Below are 14,322 nucleotides of genomic sequence, written 5' to 3'. Positions count from 1 at the left end.
AGATTTCTACAAAGAGAAGATTTTAAAAATTCAAAACACCCCTCCTATTTGAATTAATCATGGTCGACCCCTCTTTGCTTGGACACCAAACAAAGGGCCGCCCCTTTGTGAAGGAGATTGGCCGACCCCTTTGGCTTGGTCACCAAGCCATGGGCCGACCTCTTCTTGGACACCAAGAAGGCTTTTCATGAGTGGACTATGAGGCACTAATGAGGCTACGACAGGGACCTAGAGGAGAAATTGGTTTTGATCTTCCGATGAGCTTGAGTATCCCGTGTTCACCCCGAACACACAACTCAAGTTCATCAACAATAACTCATTCCACTAGAGAGTTATTATTGCACTACCGCACCAATCCCAAATTACATTATGGGCTCCTTCTTACCATGAGTGTGTTAGTCTCCCTGTGTTTAAGATAACGAATGTCCACTAATTAAGTAAGTTACTAACAACTCACTTAATTAATATCTAGCTCCAAGAGTAGTACCACTCAACTTCATCGTCATGTCGGACTAAATCCACCTGTAGGGTTTAACATGACAATCCTTATGAGCTCCTCTTGGGGACATTCTCAACCTAGATAACTATGACACAGTTTCCTTCTATACTCAACAACACACACTATAAGTAATATCATTTTATAACTTATCGGGCCTATTGATTTATCAAGCTAAACCTCACCCTTTGATAAGTCAAAGAAATAAATATTAAATATATGTGCTTGTTATTATATTAGGATTAAGAACACACACTTCTATAATAACTAAGGACTTGTTCTTTTATTAATTCAGTATAAAAAGAACTTACCTTAAATGGTCCTACTCAATACACTTATAGTGTACTAGTGTATTTTATTAGTCAAGATAAACTAATACCTAATTACACTACGACTATTTCAATGGTTTGTTCCTTTCCATCTTAGTCGTGAGCAATTGTTTATAATTTATAAAGAACTGATAACATGATCTTCTGTGTGTGACACCACACACCATGTTATCTGCGATATAAATTAATTGAACAACTACACTCATCATAAATATAGATACTTTTGACCAAAAGTGATTCTTTATTTAAAAATAAATGTTTACAAAAGCTAGGCTTTTAGTATACACTCTAACACTTCTCGGGTGAGCGACACTTGGTGATAACCTTGATATGCGTCGAGCAGCCCCCAGGGCGTAGCGCAGACGGTGGGTGCATGGTATCTCTGGCGTAATGGCCAGGGGTCGATTCTCAGGAACTGACGACCTGGGGTTTACCCCGCCATGCGCCTATGGCCTGTGTACCTGGATGAACCTCCCTCCATATCCGTGGGGCCGACACTAGGGGGCCGCTAAGGTAGCGGATCTACCTTTCTTGATATGCGTCGAGCATGCAGATCGGCTCGTAGTCTGCCATAGAATCCACCATCTGGTCTATCCGGGGCAATGGATAGAAATCCTTCGAGCATGTCTTATTCAGGTTGTAGAAGTCTATGCAGACCCTCCATTTGTCACCCGGCTTGGGGACCAGTATGATGTTAGTAAGCCAACTTGGAAATTGTATCACCCGTATGTGGCCAGCCTCCAGTAACTTTTGTATCTCCGCTCGAATGGCCAAGTTCTGTTCCGCGCTGAAGTCTCTTTTCTTTTGTTTCACTGGCTGAGCGTCCAATCAAACGTGTAACTCGTGCTGAGCTACACTTGGCAAAATACCAGAAAGTTCATGTGTCGACCAAGCAAACACGTCGTGATTTTGTCTGAGGTAGGCTATCAACTCCGTCTTTTTCTCACCCTCTAAATCGATAGCGATGAAAGTAGTTGCTTCTAGGCGGTTAGGGTGGATATGAACTTCTTCTTTCTCTTCGTACACCAGCGTGGGGGGTTTTTCAGTGATGGCATTCACCTCCAGGCGAGGTGTCTTCCGAGCGGCTCGTGCTTCCGTTCTGACCATCTCGACGTAACAATGCCGAACGGCTAGACCTCACCCACCTTATCCCCCACCGAGAACTTGATTTTCTAGCAGTAGGTACACTACCACTCAGAACTCATTGAGTGTCGATCGACCCAAAATAACGTTGTAGGCCGAGGGCGCGTCTACCACTATGAAATTTGTGGTCCTTATCCGCTTCAGGGGTTCTTCTCCGAGTGAGATGACCAACTTGATCTGGCCGATTGGCAACACTTTGTTGCCCGTGAAGCCATAGAGCAGAGTCGTCATTGGCATCAGTTCATTCCGGTCAATTTGTAATTGGTCGAATGTCTTTCGGTATATGATATTTACCAAGCTCCCTGTATTAATAAAAATTCGATGGGCAGTATAATTGACAATTACCACTTGGATGATTAAGGCATCGTCGTGGGGGACCTCCACTCCTTCCCAATCCTTAGGCCCGAAGCTAATCTCGGGCCCCTCAGCTTTTTCCTTACTGCAGCCAACAACATGTATCTCGAGCCGCTGAGCATGCAACTTCCTTGCTCGATTAGAATCTTCACCGGTAGGCCCGTCGACGATCATTCCTATCTCTCCCCGAGCGGCATTACTCCGGTTCTCTTCTTCCTTTGCGGGCGATTTGGTCCATTTGGAAGAGGCTCAAGCAGGGATTCGGTCCCTATGGTGGTGGCGTGGCTTGGTCGTCCTCTCCTCCTTCCTTCATTCTGCAAATCAGCTTCTGTGACGCGGATCTGGAAGTGGCGAATGGCGGTGGTATTCGCGCGGAACCGACCTACTAGCTGTCAAGTCGTAGTAGTCCCTGGTGTTGTGCGTTGTTGATTAGTGGAAAGTGCAAACATTGGTGCCCACCTCTTGCCTCTTGGACAAGTGACCGCCATCTGCTGTACGACATGTGGCTTAATCTCCTGGTGTGAAAGGGCTCCCGACTAGGGCCCTTTAGGCGGTTGATGACTGCTCGATTGACGCCGCTCGGATGCTACTGCGGGCTCGGCAACCATCTCTTTCTTCCTTGTCGCCTGAGTTTCTTCTATATTAATATACTCATTGACCTTCTTTTAGAGATGACCAAAGTCCTTCGGCGGTCGCCGAATGAATGATCGGAAGAACTCTCCCTCGGGGAGCCCTTGGGTGAAGGCGTTTACCAACACATCTGAGGAGACTGCTGGAATGCCCATCGCCACCTAATTGAAGCGCTGAATATAGGCCCTCAGGGCCTTTCGGGGCCCTTGCTTTAGCAAGAAGAGATTCACGCTAGTCTTCTGATGGCGTCGAGTACTAGCAAAGTGGTGTAGGAATGTTGCTTGGAAGTCCTTGAAGCTGTAGATCGAGCTGTTCGACAACCGTTTGAATCATCATTGGGTCGATCCAGACAGAGTAGTAAGGAATACTCGACATTTCACATTGTCCATGTACTGGTGAAGGGTGGTCGCGTTGTCAAATTTGGCCAAATGATCATCGAGATTAGTTGTTCCATTGTACTCCCCGATCGTCAACTGGGTGTAATGCTTTGGTAGAGGGTCATTTAAGATCCCCTCTAAAAATTATTGATTGACCCGCTCAGGCGAGTTGTCTTCCCTCGACACTTTTCCCTTTCGTGCATCCTGTACGAGCACCTCATCCGAGGAAGATCCCCGGTCTCTATCCGCTTGACCCCTTTCTTCTGGGGGAGCCCATTGTAGCGCTCGATTAAAGGGGGCTGACATATTACCGGCGTCCTCATAGGAGCCGATCGATCTCTTATTTAGCTCCCGAACGAAAAGTTGATCCACTTGATCTCCTCTTTCAATTTGTCGATCTGCTACAGAGGTAACATGCTCATGTGTTGGCCGATCAATCAATACTTGTTGCTATTGCTCTAATATCTTCGCCACTCGAGTTTATATCAGTGCATTAAAATTCTCTGGCATCAACATCATTATTATGAGTCGTCCGACGTCATCCATAGCCACCAGGGAGTGTTTGCAATCTCAAAAGGTAAGCTCCTCACACATAAAAGGAATAAAAGCTAATTTATGATTAGGAAAAAAAATTATTGCACATTATTTGTCAAAATGTAGAGGAGCCTTCACATAAAATTATTACCATATGAAAACTCTTACAAATTAAAGTAAAACTCTACGAAATAGATCCTCAGGGGTTCAAATATTGAAATCAACCCTTTTCTAAAACCCTACGTTAACGGAAGCTTCAAGCACTACACTGCTCAGAAAGAAAACTTCAAAAGTAGAGTAATGAATGGATTTTTCACAGTGATTCGACTACATAAAACTCGCTCTAGAGCTATCACAGAAAAATTAACAAACAATTGCAAAAAAGGAAATAAATATATATACAAATAGTGTGTTTTAACTCTTTTCTGCCTCGGCTATTCTGAACCATCAAAAACAAGGTTTAATTCACACTGTTTTTGCTTCAAAAAGATTACTCATTTACTTCAGTCTTCAATCAGGAGGTCCAATGCTTACAAATGAAATTTACACAAGTTTTTACCAAACATAAGCATTTGCCCATTTGGTTACACACATCAACTTGATCTCAATGCTTACTTGATTGCTTGCTTTATCCAACACAAGGTGGTCGTTGATGGCAAGTTCAAAACACTCGACTAGAAGTTTCGAGATCATCCTGAAGCTCTACTGGTTTCTGCCCAGCCAGTGCAAATCCAAACTGAAGGTAGAATAATGAAACCAGAGAAAAATACTCACAAATGGTGTTTTTGAAACTGAATCAAAATGACTGATTGATCAGTTACTTCGAAAATTAGAAGGCAATCTAGTACGGTTGAAATATGAAGACATCAAAGTGTTGAAGTGTAAAAGAAAAAAAAAAGTTACCTTTACATATGATGTGCCTATGATCTCAACAAGCATTTTCATGAGTCCCATCTCCAGACTCTGGATGTCCACAGAAAATTGAAGAAACTTATTACTGTTTTGCGCATGGACATACAAGGGAAATTAACAGTTTACCATGTATGGCTTCCAAGATCTCTTCTTTGTAAACACCAAGAGGTGAACCATGGACAGACAAGATCATCTCGCCATTCTTTGGTAACCTTAAGGTCTTGGGTGTCATGCCATAAGATAACCGGTTACTAGTTGCCTATGTAGAAAGGGAGATGTGAGAATTGGAAACACAGATCGGATGTTTTTGTTATAGACTTTAAAAGACATGATCCAAAAGGAAAGGTTGCATCTTGCCTACACCTAAAACTAATATTGTCCAGAGTGAACCTTCAAGCTAAAAAGAAAATTCTAGTATGAAGAACAAACCCCGGGAGTTTTTAATGTCTCTTGTCTTCCTCTTTCAGATGACTCACTGAAACCCTAAAATAGAGAATATATGCATTAGTGTTAACTATTTATGCATAACTGACGAGAATGAGAGGTTTCTGGAGTTGAAAAAAAAAGTACAGATGAATGTCTGACATACAAAATTACTCATCCTTTGGTTTCCAGCCCCCAGAGTCTTCTTCGCTGTGAAAAGGCATCCAACAGCACGAATTATATGGACAGTCTGAGATGGACAACATAACAAAGAAAGGCATTCCAACCTGGGTCAATTGAAAACTGAATATCACTCATAGATGGCATAGTGAAAATATTGCTAACTGAAGCACGATCATATTTGCCACCTTCATAGTAAATCTCGTTGTTGTTCCATTGCAGCTCAAAAATATTATATTTCTTATTCATGGTTAGAGTTGCATTTGGCATATTTTCTTGAAAAAATTGGATTGCAGGAGTGTCCAACTGATCTTTGCTGAAGTACAAAGGAAGCAAGCGCACCCATGAAAGCAAGCTTCCAGTCTCCACTTCACAATTGGCTTTTGTTGCAGCAGTTCTCCTTTCAACTGTAAAGTTCCAAAGATCAACAACAAAAATAAATAAATGTTTTATTATCAAGGGGCACTTGACGCATCTGCACCTAGACATACTGAATCACGAGTCACCAATACAGGAGGATATAATCAACAACAAAAAATAACAACACTAGTTACTTACGATGGAGTAAATTTTGTGATCATTGTAACTTCATTTCTTCATGTGGTGAGCTTGTCGTCTCATTGACAGCTCGGTATGGTGGGACTGTCGGTATAGTGACATGGACTATGTCTCTTCAATTTGTCAGCACACCCATTTGGGTAGTTGAGGCACCTTTTCCTTTCATGTTGCCTAGTCACCCTTCCAAGGTAGTCATTTCTAACACATAGTCGTCGGACTTTATCAACACACTCCTTGGACAATTGGCACACCCTTTTAGGCAAGTCATTTTCAACGTGTAATCATTAAACTTTGTCAATGCACACCTCTTCAAGTTAGTTATAAAGGTAGAGGTATGTGTTGGACTCCTTTTCTTTAAGACGGTATTACCAGCTCAAGTTCTTACAATTGTTAGTAATCATCCCAAGATACAATGACCTTCTTCTCAAAATAAAAGCATTATAAATTTTGAGACTTGATGAACTTCAATCACATTACCAACTCATAAAAGGATAAAGGGAGGAGAACTCAAGAGGAGAATCACAACTTAAGAATTCAGAATTGAGTTAATTGAACGTCAGGAATGAGGTCTCTTTTATAGCAATTGAGAGGGAAGTTCAACAGGTGCAAAGTCAATTTAAATGGTTAAAAGTGTTAGTTCCTCCCTTGTGATCAAGGCTTAATCACAAGTTTTGATGTTTGACAAACGATAAAGTTATTGATTCGTATTTAACATACAATTTGAGTAATAAATTTTGATGTGTCAATTTGATTATCTTAGATCAAGTAGATTGGAACGGAGGGTAGCTTGGACCAAGATAAATTTTAAATAGCAGACATCATGAATTAAGTGTGGAGCCAGAGTTAGGGCTTGCAACTCAAAGATGATTATCAAGCTTGGATGAAGACCTAAAGATATGTGACCCAAGTTTTGTGCTTGCAACTCACATTTGAAGGGAAGTCTTGGCGCAACGATAAAATTACTGTCATGTGATCAAGAGGTTACTAGTTCAACTTTTGAAAACAGCTTCTTGCAAAGCACAGTAACCTTTCCTCGGAACCTCGTATTGACGAGAGTTTCGTGCACCGGGCTAACCTTTTTTAATTGAATATCACATCTATACTTGCAAGTGTATACACACTTGTTACTAACTCTTATTGACCTGTGTATAACAATCCAATTCAAGTTTGACAATAGAGGCGTCACCAAGTGGGGATGGGAGGGTGCGACCACCCCTTGATTTTTTTTTTAAATTAATACTAGACCTCACCGTCACTTTGATAAGCTGATTCACCACTGTTCGTTGTCAAAAACCTGAAATTGACCATATATTTTGAAAGCCCTCAATCTAAGCTATCCATTGGTACCACTTTTACAATGAAATAACGTGATTTGAAATGTTAAATATTGAATTTTAAAAATAAAATATATAATAATAAAATAAACTATTGAACTAAATCGTAGAACATGAAGTGAGGGCGCTAAATTAAAATTGGATCGGATTTGAACTAAATCCAACGGGTAAGCACGGAGATAAAGATTACGTTGATTCAAACCGGGATTTATTTGGAGTTCATTTGGTCAAGTTATTGCCGAACCAATTTTAAGGTTTAAACAAGTTCGATCGGTATAAAATGAATTGAGGCATTTTTGAAGAAACCTTCTCTTTCCTTTTTTTTTCCTCCCGTATCTCCCTACGCACACTGCAATCCTCATTGTGCCACACGCCACCGTCGTGTCTTTGCCCATCCCTCTCTTTTAATTTTCCCGTCCTCATCTTCTCCCATTTCCTTCTTCTTCTTCTCTTCTCCAGCGACAATAAACTTGTAGTTTTTTTCCTCTCCTCTTCTAAGCACAAGAGCTCTCTTTTCTTCTCCTTTCTCTTCTCTAGCAAGCAAGAAACGCAGCATCATCTACTACCCTCTTTCGGCAATAACTTCTCTGTTTTTCTCAAAAGCAACGGTCTTTCTTTTATCTTTTCCAATGAGCAACCCTTTACAAGCAACTCTTTTTCCCCTTTGTCCAGCCACAACAACAACAAGAGGAGTAAGTTGTTCCTTTCTTCTTTCATGTTTCATTTTAAATATAAACTTTATTTTATTAGGTTGGTAGTTAGGGTGATTATTTAAATCGGAATGGAGGTCTCATATGTAGGAATGCTAAATATTATGAGGAAGCAAAATCACAAATAATTCTTCGACTTTGAGTCATAGATAAGCTCTAGGGATCGACATGTCGTGGTTTCGATTAGAACCAATGGCTAAATATTTTGTGTCGTATTAGTTTTTTTAATTTATTGAATTCGCCCCCTTGGTTGAAAATCCTAGCTACACCACTGTTTGACGAGTGCCAATGTACTTAAACAAGTCTAATTCAAGTGTCTTACTTATCTACAAAAAGGTAGGAAAGTCCTTTAGAAGCAATTTGGATCTTGAATGAATGCAGGACCTTTAGAGTTCTGTATAGGAAAATCACGCTCTTGCATTCATGTTTAGATGTACCCATTCAGTTACTCGTTACAATGAAACAGGTATTGGTTTTACTGCATCAAAAAAGGAATGTAGAATTCCACATAACTTCCATCCATGTCAAACTGTTTTCATTATATGTGTAGTTAAAGAACTACCATATGGATTCAGTATACCAACAATACTAATTCGATGTCCAAAGGCATTTCAGACAACCAAACAATACAAACCGCAAACTGAAAAAATACCTCACTTTTCCATCTTCAAATATTCATGAAGCACCGTTAGATTACAAAAATCTTCAGCATTGGTATAGACATGGAACTTTCTTAACATGAAGATATAGGAAAAAATGATATCACGGATTCTGATCATGTCTTCCAAAAGAAAATTTATAAGAATAGCCTAAGAGACGAATCGGTACCTTCCCGATTATTGAAAGCCCGTTGTCGCTCCTTAAATTGCATGGTGCCACTCTCGATTGGAGCGACATTTTCGTCAACCTCCGTCCTCAAAAAAGATTTTTTGACAGCTTTTTTCCTGCCCTTCTTCGGCATCGGAACGAAGTAGCAAATGAACTGCCCTAAGCTTGGTGTTCCAAGAAAAGAAAAGAAAAAATGGAATTTGGGAAAGAACTGTGGAAGTTAAAGGAACATAACATCATCAATGACGACGAAATCCGCAGCCAATTCGTGTGTCGGTCACAAGTTATTGTTCCGAGAAAAAAGGTACGACCTTTCTTATATAACAGAACAGATCTGGAAGTAAGAAAAGAACAAGAACGAGATGGAACCCTCCGCCGCCGCTCACTTCCACCGTCCTCCGCCGCTTGCCGGGCGAAGAGGAAGAATCCTCCGGATCTGGCTTTCCGATCTTAATTCCTACCGAGGGTCCAAAATTTGGGGGGAACGGAGAGTTTAGGGCTCGATTTGAGCATCCAATTTTGTTTAGTAAGTTAAAATACCCGATTCAACTACCCAGAACTTGAGTCGCACGATCTGACTAATTGCACCCCGGGTATTTTCCCATTAGAAAATTGTTTTTTCAAAAACCAAATTATACTCTCAAATTAAATATTTATCAATTAAAACTTAAATAATAGAAAATTACGATGTAAGAGTTTCTAGTTTGGCCATTTTATGTTGGAAGATAGTTAAAGTTCATAAATATAATTCAAAACGAGCTTCTTAATATACCATTTTGGTATATTAAATGATTAAAATATTTTGGTTGATACAATATTATATGTATTTTAATAATTAAATGATAATAAAATAATATTAGTCGAAATTCAAAAGGTACTCTTTAACTATATTCAAATTAAAAATTAGTGTTATTTTTTAAGAAAAATTAAGGTATGTATGGGACATTGTTTTAGGTATAGTTTATACATATAAAATTGAAAAGTAATAAAAAAAATATATTGATCAAACTTTATATTTTAAAAATCATAAAAGAGTGCTCAGCTTTTTATTTTTAAACACCGACCCTCAGATTCAAATTCAATCACCCAAACTATCCTCTAATATATGTTTCCATATTTCTATCTTCTCTCATAGCTAGTGAATATAGCGATTTAATCTATTCAACCATATTCATAATATAACAGTTACCAAATAATAGTTATTATAATATTATAGTAAATATGATTTTTATAACTGTTATAATATTATAATAACTATAATTTTATAATTATTAAAATAAAGATTTATAATATTTAAGTCATAGTAGTTATGAAATTTATAATTATTGCAATATGAATTTATCTTATTCAACAATTCATGTAGTATCTCTGAACTATAATTATTATAATTATCAAAATAATTAAGAAATCGTAACTGTATAACATGAATTCATTTTATCCATACAATTGATTAATGAAATTATATGACAGAAAATAATAATATGAGAATAATGTATTGTACGTGAGTTGCTATTGGAGTTTGACGTTCTTTGTAAAAAAATTAAAAAAATGCCCTTTGATAATTCCAAGAAAATAAGATGCGTTTTTATTTTTGTCTAAAAATATTTATGTAACAAAGATAGATTTTTATAAAGTGGGGTGAGCTAGGAATTTATCATTTTAGGTAGATTTAGAAGAAAAATACTTTTAAATTAAAAAAATGGATGCCTTCTAATTTCTACGACCATATATATTTTAATAATGGGAAGTATAATAATGGCCATAACGACGACCACGGAGATGATGATCCATTGGCTGACGTTATCTAACCTTATACACGTATACACGTAGAACTCAACGATTTCCCCAAGGAACATATCACAATCGTTGGATAATTATCGACGGCTGAGATCTATCTAAACCTACGAGACCCACCACGCAAAAGCATGTATGTTCTCTTCGAAACAGCGAATCCTCCCTAGCTATGTCGACTTCATCTACAAACTACCAGAGGAGTACCAATCAACATACCCAAAATGTCTTCCTGTATCGGGCTATTTGTGGGCTCCACTTATGGTCAAATTGCATAGCGGGTATGAGAAGATGCTGACTAATGAACGAGTTGCGTACGCAATGGTAAATGCAAAGATATTATGGCAAGGCGCACAAGTGTCACCATCCTACGGGTCAGTAACCCCCCAATGGATGCACGCAACTGGTGATTATAATTGAGGCGGATGAGCTGAAGGGCGACGCAGACGAGGGGCACCTTGACTCGATGGATCTCCTCCGCCTCTCGCTCTCGCTCCTCCTCCTCTCGCTCTCGCTCCTCCTCCTCTCCTCGGCGGCGATTGCCTCCTCCTCCGGCGCGGCGGACGATGCCAAAGAGGATCAGCTGATCCTGCAGGTGGTGGACGCCGTGGAGGACGAGGCGTCAGGGCTTAGCGCGGAGGCGCACTTCGCCGGCTTCGTAAGGCGGTTCGGGAAAACCTACGCCGACGAGAACGAGCGTGCTCATCGCTTCAAGGTGTTCAGGAAGAACCTCCTCCGGGCGGCGCGGCATCAGATGCTGGACCCCACCGCCACCCATGGAGTCACCATGTTCTCCGATCTAACTCCAGCAGAGTTCCGACGCGCCTACCTCGGTCTCCGCCGCCCGTCTATGACTTCTTCCCCCGAGGCGCCCATCCTTCCGACCAACGACCTGCCTACAGACTTCGATTGGAGGGACTATGGAGCCGTCGCCGCCGTTAAGAATCAGGTTCTCTTTTTAACTAATCTACAGTCCAACCCCTAAATCATCCTCTTTTTATCCCTCTTTGTATGTTGGTCTGATTTAATTTGCTCTTCTTTTTTTTCTTTACTTTTTTTTGGTTCTACTTTAGGGGTCGTGTGGATCGTGCTGGTCCTTCAGCACCGCAGCAGCCCTGGAAGGAGCACACTTTATGGCTACTGGAAAACTGGAAAGCCTCAGTGAGCAGCAGCTAGTTGATTGCGATCATGAGGTCTGTTCTTTTGGCTTAAAAATTCTACATCTAGGCTTGATTGCGGCTATTAAAAGAGAGGAGTACCTTTTCAAGAAAATTCTTGATTGTTTGAGATCATTGATTTGATTTTTTACTGTATGTTTTATGGAATTGTAGAACCTGTCCAAAGTAATTTACACTACTGGAAGTCTTAATTTAAGAATTCTTTTGGTGAGGGAAAATACCTACCTAACCAAGAGTAGGAAAATGTCATTATCTGTGAATAGGAGGTTTTTACCCTATAATAATTTGATGATGCCTGGACCTTTATCTTGAAGGTTTCTACTTGAATGCCTCATTTATTACCTTTTGCATTGTTACAACTAAGAACCTACACGACAATCACTTTAATAATCGATGGGATTTTTGAGTGGGCCCATAAAGGCTTAAAAAATCAGGAAAAAGGACCTCCATGGAAATAATTGTGATTTGTTTGTATATTAGAATTGCTATGGCCATTCATCTGGAAGATAGAAGGATATTTCATGATAATTCTGTAATAAATTGTACAGGTTTTTGAATTGGTAAAATGTTCAGGTGGGCCCGTTCTGGTTTGATAGTAAAAGAATCATTTTTTTTCTCTGTTGCGAATGAATGTTAATGATAGGATAGTAAACATCACTATATATTATTTACTGAATGGTACAATGCATTCATCTGTTGATTAGGAATTATTATAATTGATTTATCTATTCCATACATTTCCTATGTCTGATCTACTAGTTCCATATTATTTCAAGCATACTTCTCGAGTTCTGACATATGAGCTGAAATGCATAGATCTTTGACCTGATCACAAGATTTTCTTCTTTAACTTTTCATGCCAAACCCTTGTATTCTAATGTCTTCTGTGTTCAGAAGTTGATTCAAAAATTCAATTTTTGTATCTATTTCAGTTACTTCTCTTTTAAGCTTGATTTACTTGTATGGAAAGGCATGAGGGAGCAAGGAAGAGTTAAGAAAAGGATAACAAAATTGATGGATTTCTGTGTTGCTTTCCCTCTTATTCCTCTTCCCTCTTTTAATTATCCACACAAGGAAGCTAAACCTGGTCGTTTCTCTGGCATTGTTGGTGTGACATCTAAGCTATCAGTGCTGGTCCCTCTTCCCTCGCAAATTTTGGCTCTTCATGTTACACATTATAATCTAGCAATTTATCATATTCTTGCAGTGCGATTCGGACGAACCAGATGCATGCGACCAGGGATGTAATGGCGGTTTAATGACTACTGCATTCAAGTATTTACTCAAAGCTGGTGGGCTTCAGCGTGAGGAAGACTACCCTTACACTGGAACCGACCGAGGTGGTTGCAAGTTTGACAAGTCCAAAATTGTTGCTTCAGTTCAAAACTTCAGTGTTGTCTCTGTTGATGAAGATCAAATTGCTGCTAATTTAGTGAAACATGGCCCTCTCGCAAGTAGGTGACCCTATGCCATTTTTCTACTGATAAACCTCTAGCAACATATACCAGTTGATTTTGACCTTTTATCATCGCCTGATGGATCATATTGCTGTTATCGTTTCTGCAGTTGGTATAAACGCCGTGTACATGCAAACCTATATCGGAGGTGTTTCGTGCCCTTATATTTGTGGACGGCATTTGGATCATGGGGTGCTGCTGGTGGGTTATGGTTCTTCCGGATACGCCCCAATCCGCCTCAAGAACAAGCCTTACTGGATAATAAAGAACTCCTGGGGAGAGAGCTGGGGTGAGAATGGGTATTACAAGATCTGCAAGGGTCGGAACGTCTGTGGTGTGGATTCCATGGTCTCCACAGTTACTGCAGTTAACATTCAACAAGATCAGTGATCATTTGCTCTAGTGCATGTATTATAGTTCCATATGCAGACTTTCTATTTGCATGGGTTATCTTTATGCTGCTTGAAAATGTTGCAAGTTAAATACCTGGTGTAGGTGTCTATGTGGCTATGCCAATTCCTAGAATCACATGATCTCTGTCATTAGGTATGTTTTCTAGTTTGCTATGTTATCTGTATATATTAATTAATAATGACTAGTGCAGCTCTACAGTTCTATATCATATATGTTAGTTGCTATCGTGCTGTTCATGGCAGAAAACAGATTAACAGTCAACATAGAGTGAGAAAACAGAAACTACAAGCAGATAGCTGAATTGTTTTTCATCTAGTTACCGAGCTAAAGTTGATCCAATTTTTTTTCCAAACAGTTTACTTCGGTTGAGTTCCTACATCTATGAATTGCTGAAAACTTATGTGTTTCTCTTTATCTTTATTTTGCTTTGCAGCATTTGGTACCATTGAACTAATTGATGACTTGAATGCAACTTTAAATAGAACAATCGCATACTAATCTGGCAAGGAATGGTATGTTGTAAGATTTGAATCATTTTTTTTTTCAGGAATTCCAGTAGTTGAAGTCCCTGGGCTGCACCTTTGGGGCAGTCGAATCATTTCTTTTCTATCGATTTTGTATGCCCATTGGGATGCTATGGGTTCCTTTCCAATTGTACCGACTCATCATCTCTT

General features: G+C 39.6%; 2 protein-coding genes across 2 annotated transcripts; one reads left to right on the top strand and one right to left on the bottom strand.

Annotated features, from left to right (window-relative positions):
• Nucleotides 1-4,336: 4,336 nt before the first annotated feature.
• LOC122006874 lies at nucleotides 4,337-9,317 on the bottom strand. The gene is made up of 7 exons (XM_042562551.1): nucleotides 8,809-9,317; nucleotides 5,486-5,785; nucleotides 5,365-5,408; nucleotides 5,205-5,258; nucleotides 4,902-5,034; nucleotides 4,767-4,826; nucleotides 4,337-4,599 (listed from the first exon to the last, which is right to left on the bottom strand). Exons 1-6 carry the CDS (start codon nucleotides 8,939-8,941, stop codon nucleotides 4,792-4,794), a joined length of 699 nt encoding a protein of 232 aa, XP_042418485.1. The 5' UTR covers nucleotides 8,942-9,317; the 3' UTR covers nucleotides 4,337-4,599; nucleotides 4,767-4,791.
• Nucleotides 9,318-11,013: 1,696 nt separating this feature from the next.
• On the top strand, nucleotides 11,014-13,856 carry LOC122006873 (cysteine proteinase 1-like). The gene is made up of 4 exons (XM_042562550.1): nucleotides 11,014-11,548; nucleotides 11,673-11,792; nucleotides 12,985-13,231; nucleotides 13,344-13,856. Exons 1-4 carry the CDS (start codon nucleotides 11,066-11,068, stop codon nucleotides 13,622-13,624), a joined length of 1,131 nt encoding a protein of 376 aa, XP_042418484.1. The 5' UTR covers nucleotides 11,014-11,065; the 3' UTR covers nucleotides 13,625-13,856.
• Nucleotides 13,857-14,322: the final 466 nt, after the last annotated feature.

This window comes from Zingiber officinale, chromosome 7B, assembly GCF_018446385.1.
Source record: "Zingiber officinale cultivar Zhangliang chromosome 7B, Zo_v1.1, whole genome shotgun sequence".
Taxonomy (NCBI): Eukaryota; Viridiplantae; Streptophyta; class Magnoliopsida; order Zingiberales; family Zingiberaceae; genus Zingiber; species Zingiber officinale.
The sequence above is the reverse complement of the archived record's forward strand: the minus strand, read 5'-3'. Positions and strand labels throughout refer to the sequence as shown.

What these genes read in the sequence shown, in the direction of transcription:
- LOC122006874 (XM_042562551.1), bottom strand. Translation starts at nt 8,941, where the DNA reads ATGCCGAAGAAGGGCAGGAAAAAAGCTGTCAAAAAATCTTTTTTGAGG. An exon ending in GGCTTTCAATAATCGGGAAG is followed by an intron (nt 5,786 to 8,808) that starts GTACCGATTCGT and finishes GGAACTTTACAG; the next exon opens with TTGAAAGGAGAACTGCTGCA. An exon ending in GATCTTGGAAGCCATACATG is followed by an intron (nt 4,827 to 4,901) that starts GTAAACTGTTAA and finishes GTGGACATCCAG; the next exon opens with AGTCTGGAGATGGGACTCAT.
- LOC122006873 (XM_042562550.1), top strand. Translation starts at nt 11,066, where the DNA reads ATGGATCTCCTCCGCCTCTCGCTCTCGCTCCTCCTCCTCTCGCTCTCG. An exon ending in TCGCCGCCGTTAAGAATCAG is followed by an intron (nt 11,549 to 11,672) that starts GTTCTCTTTTTA and finishes GTTCTACTTTAG; the next exon opens with GGGTCGTGTGGATCGTGCTG. An exon ending in GAAACATGGCCCTCTCGCAA is followed by an intron (nt 13,232 to 13,343) that starts GTAGGTGACCCT and finishes TCGTTTCTGCAG; the next exon opens with TTGGTATAAACGCCGTGTAC.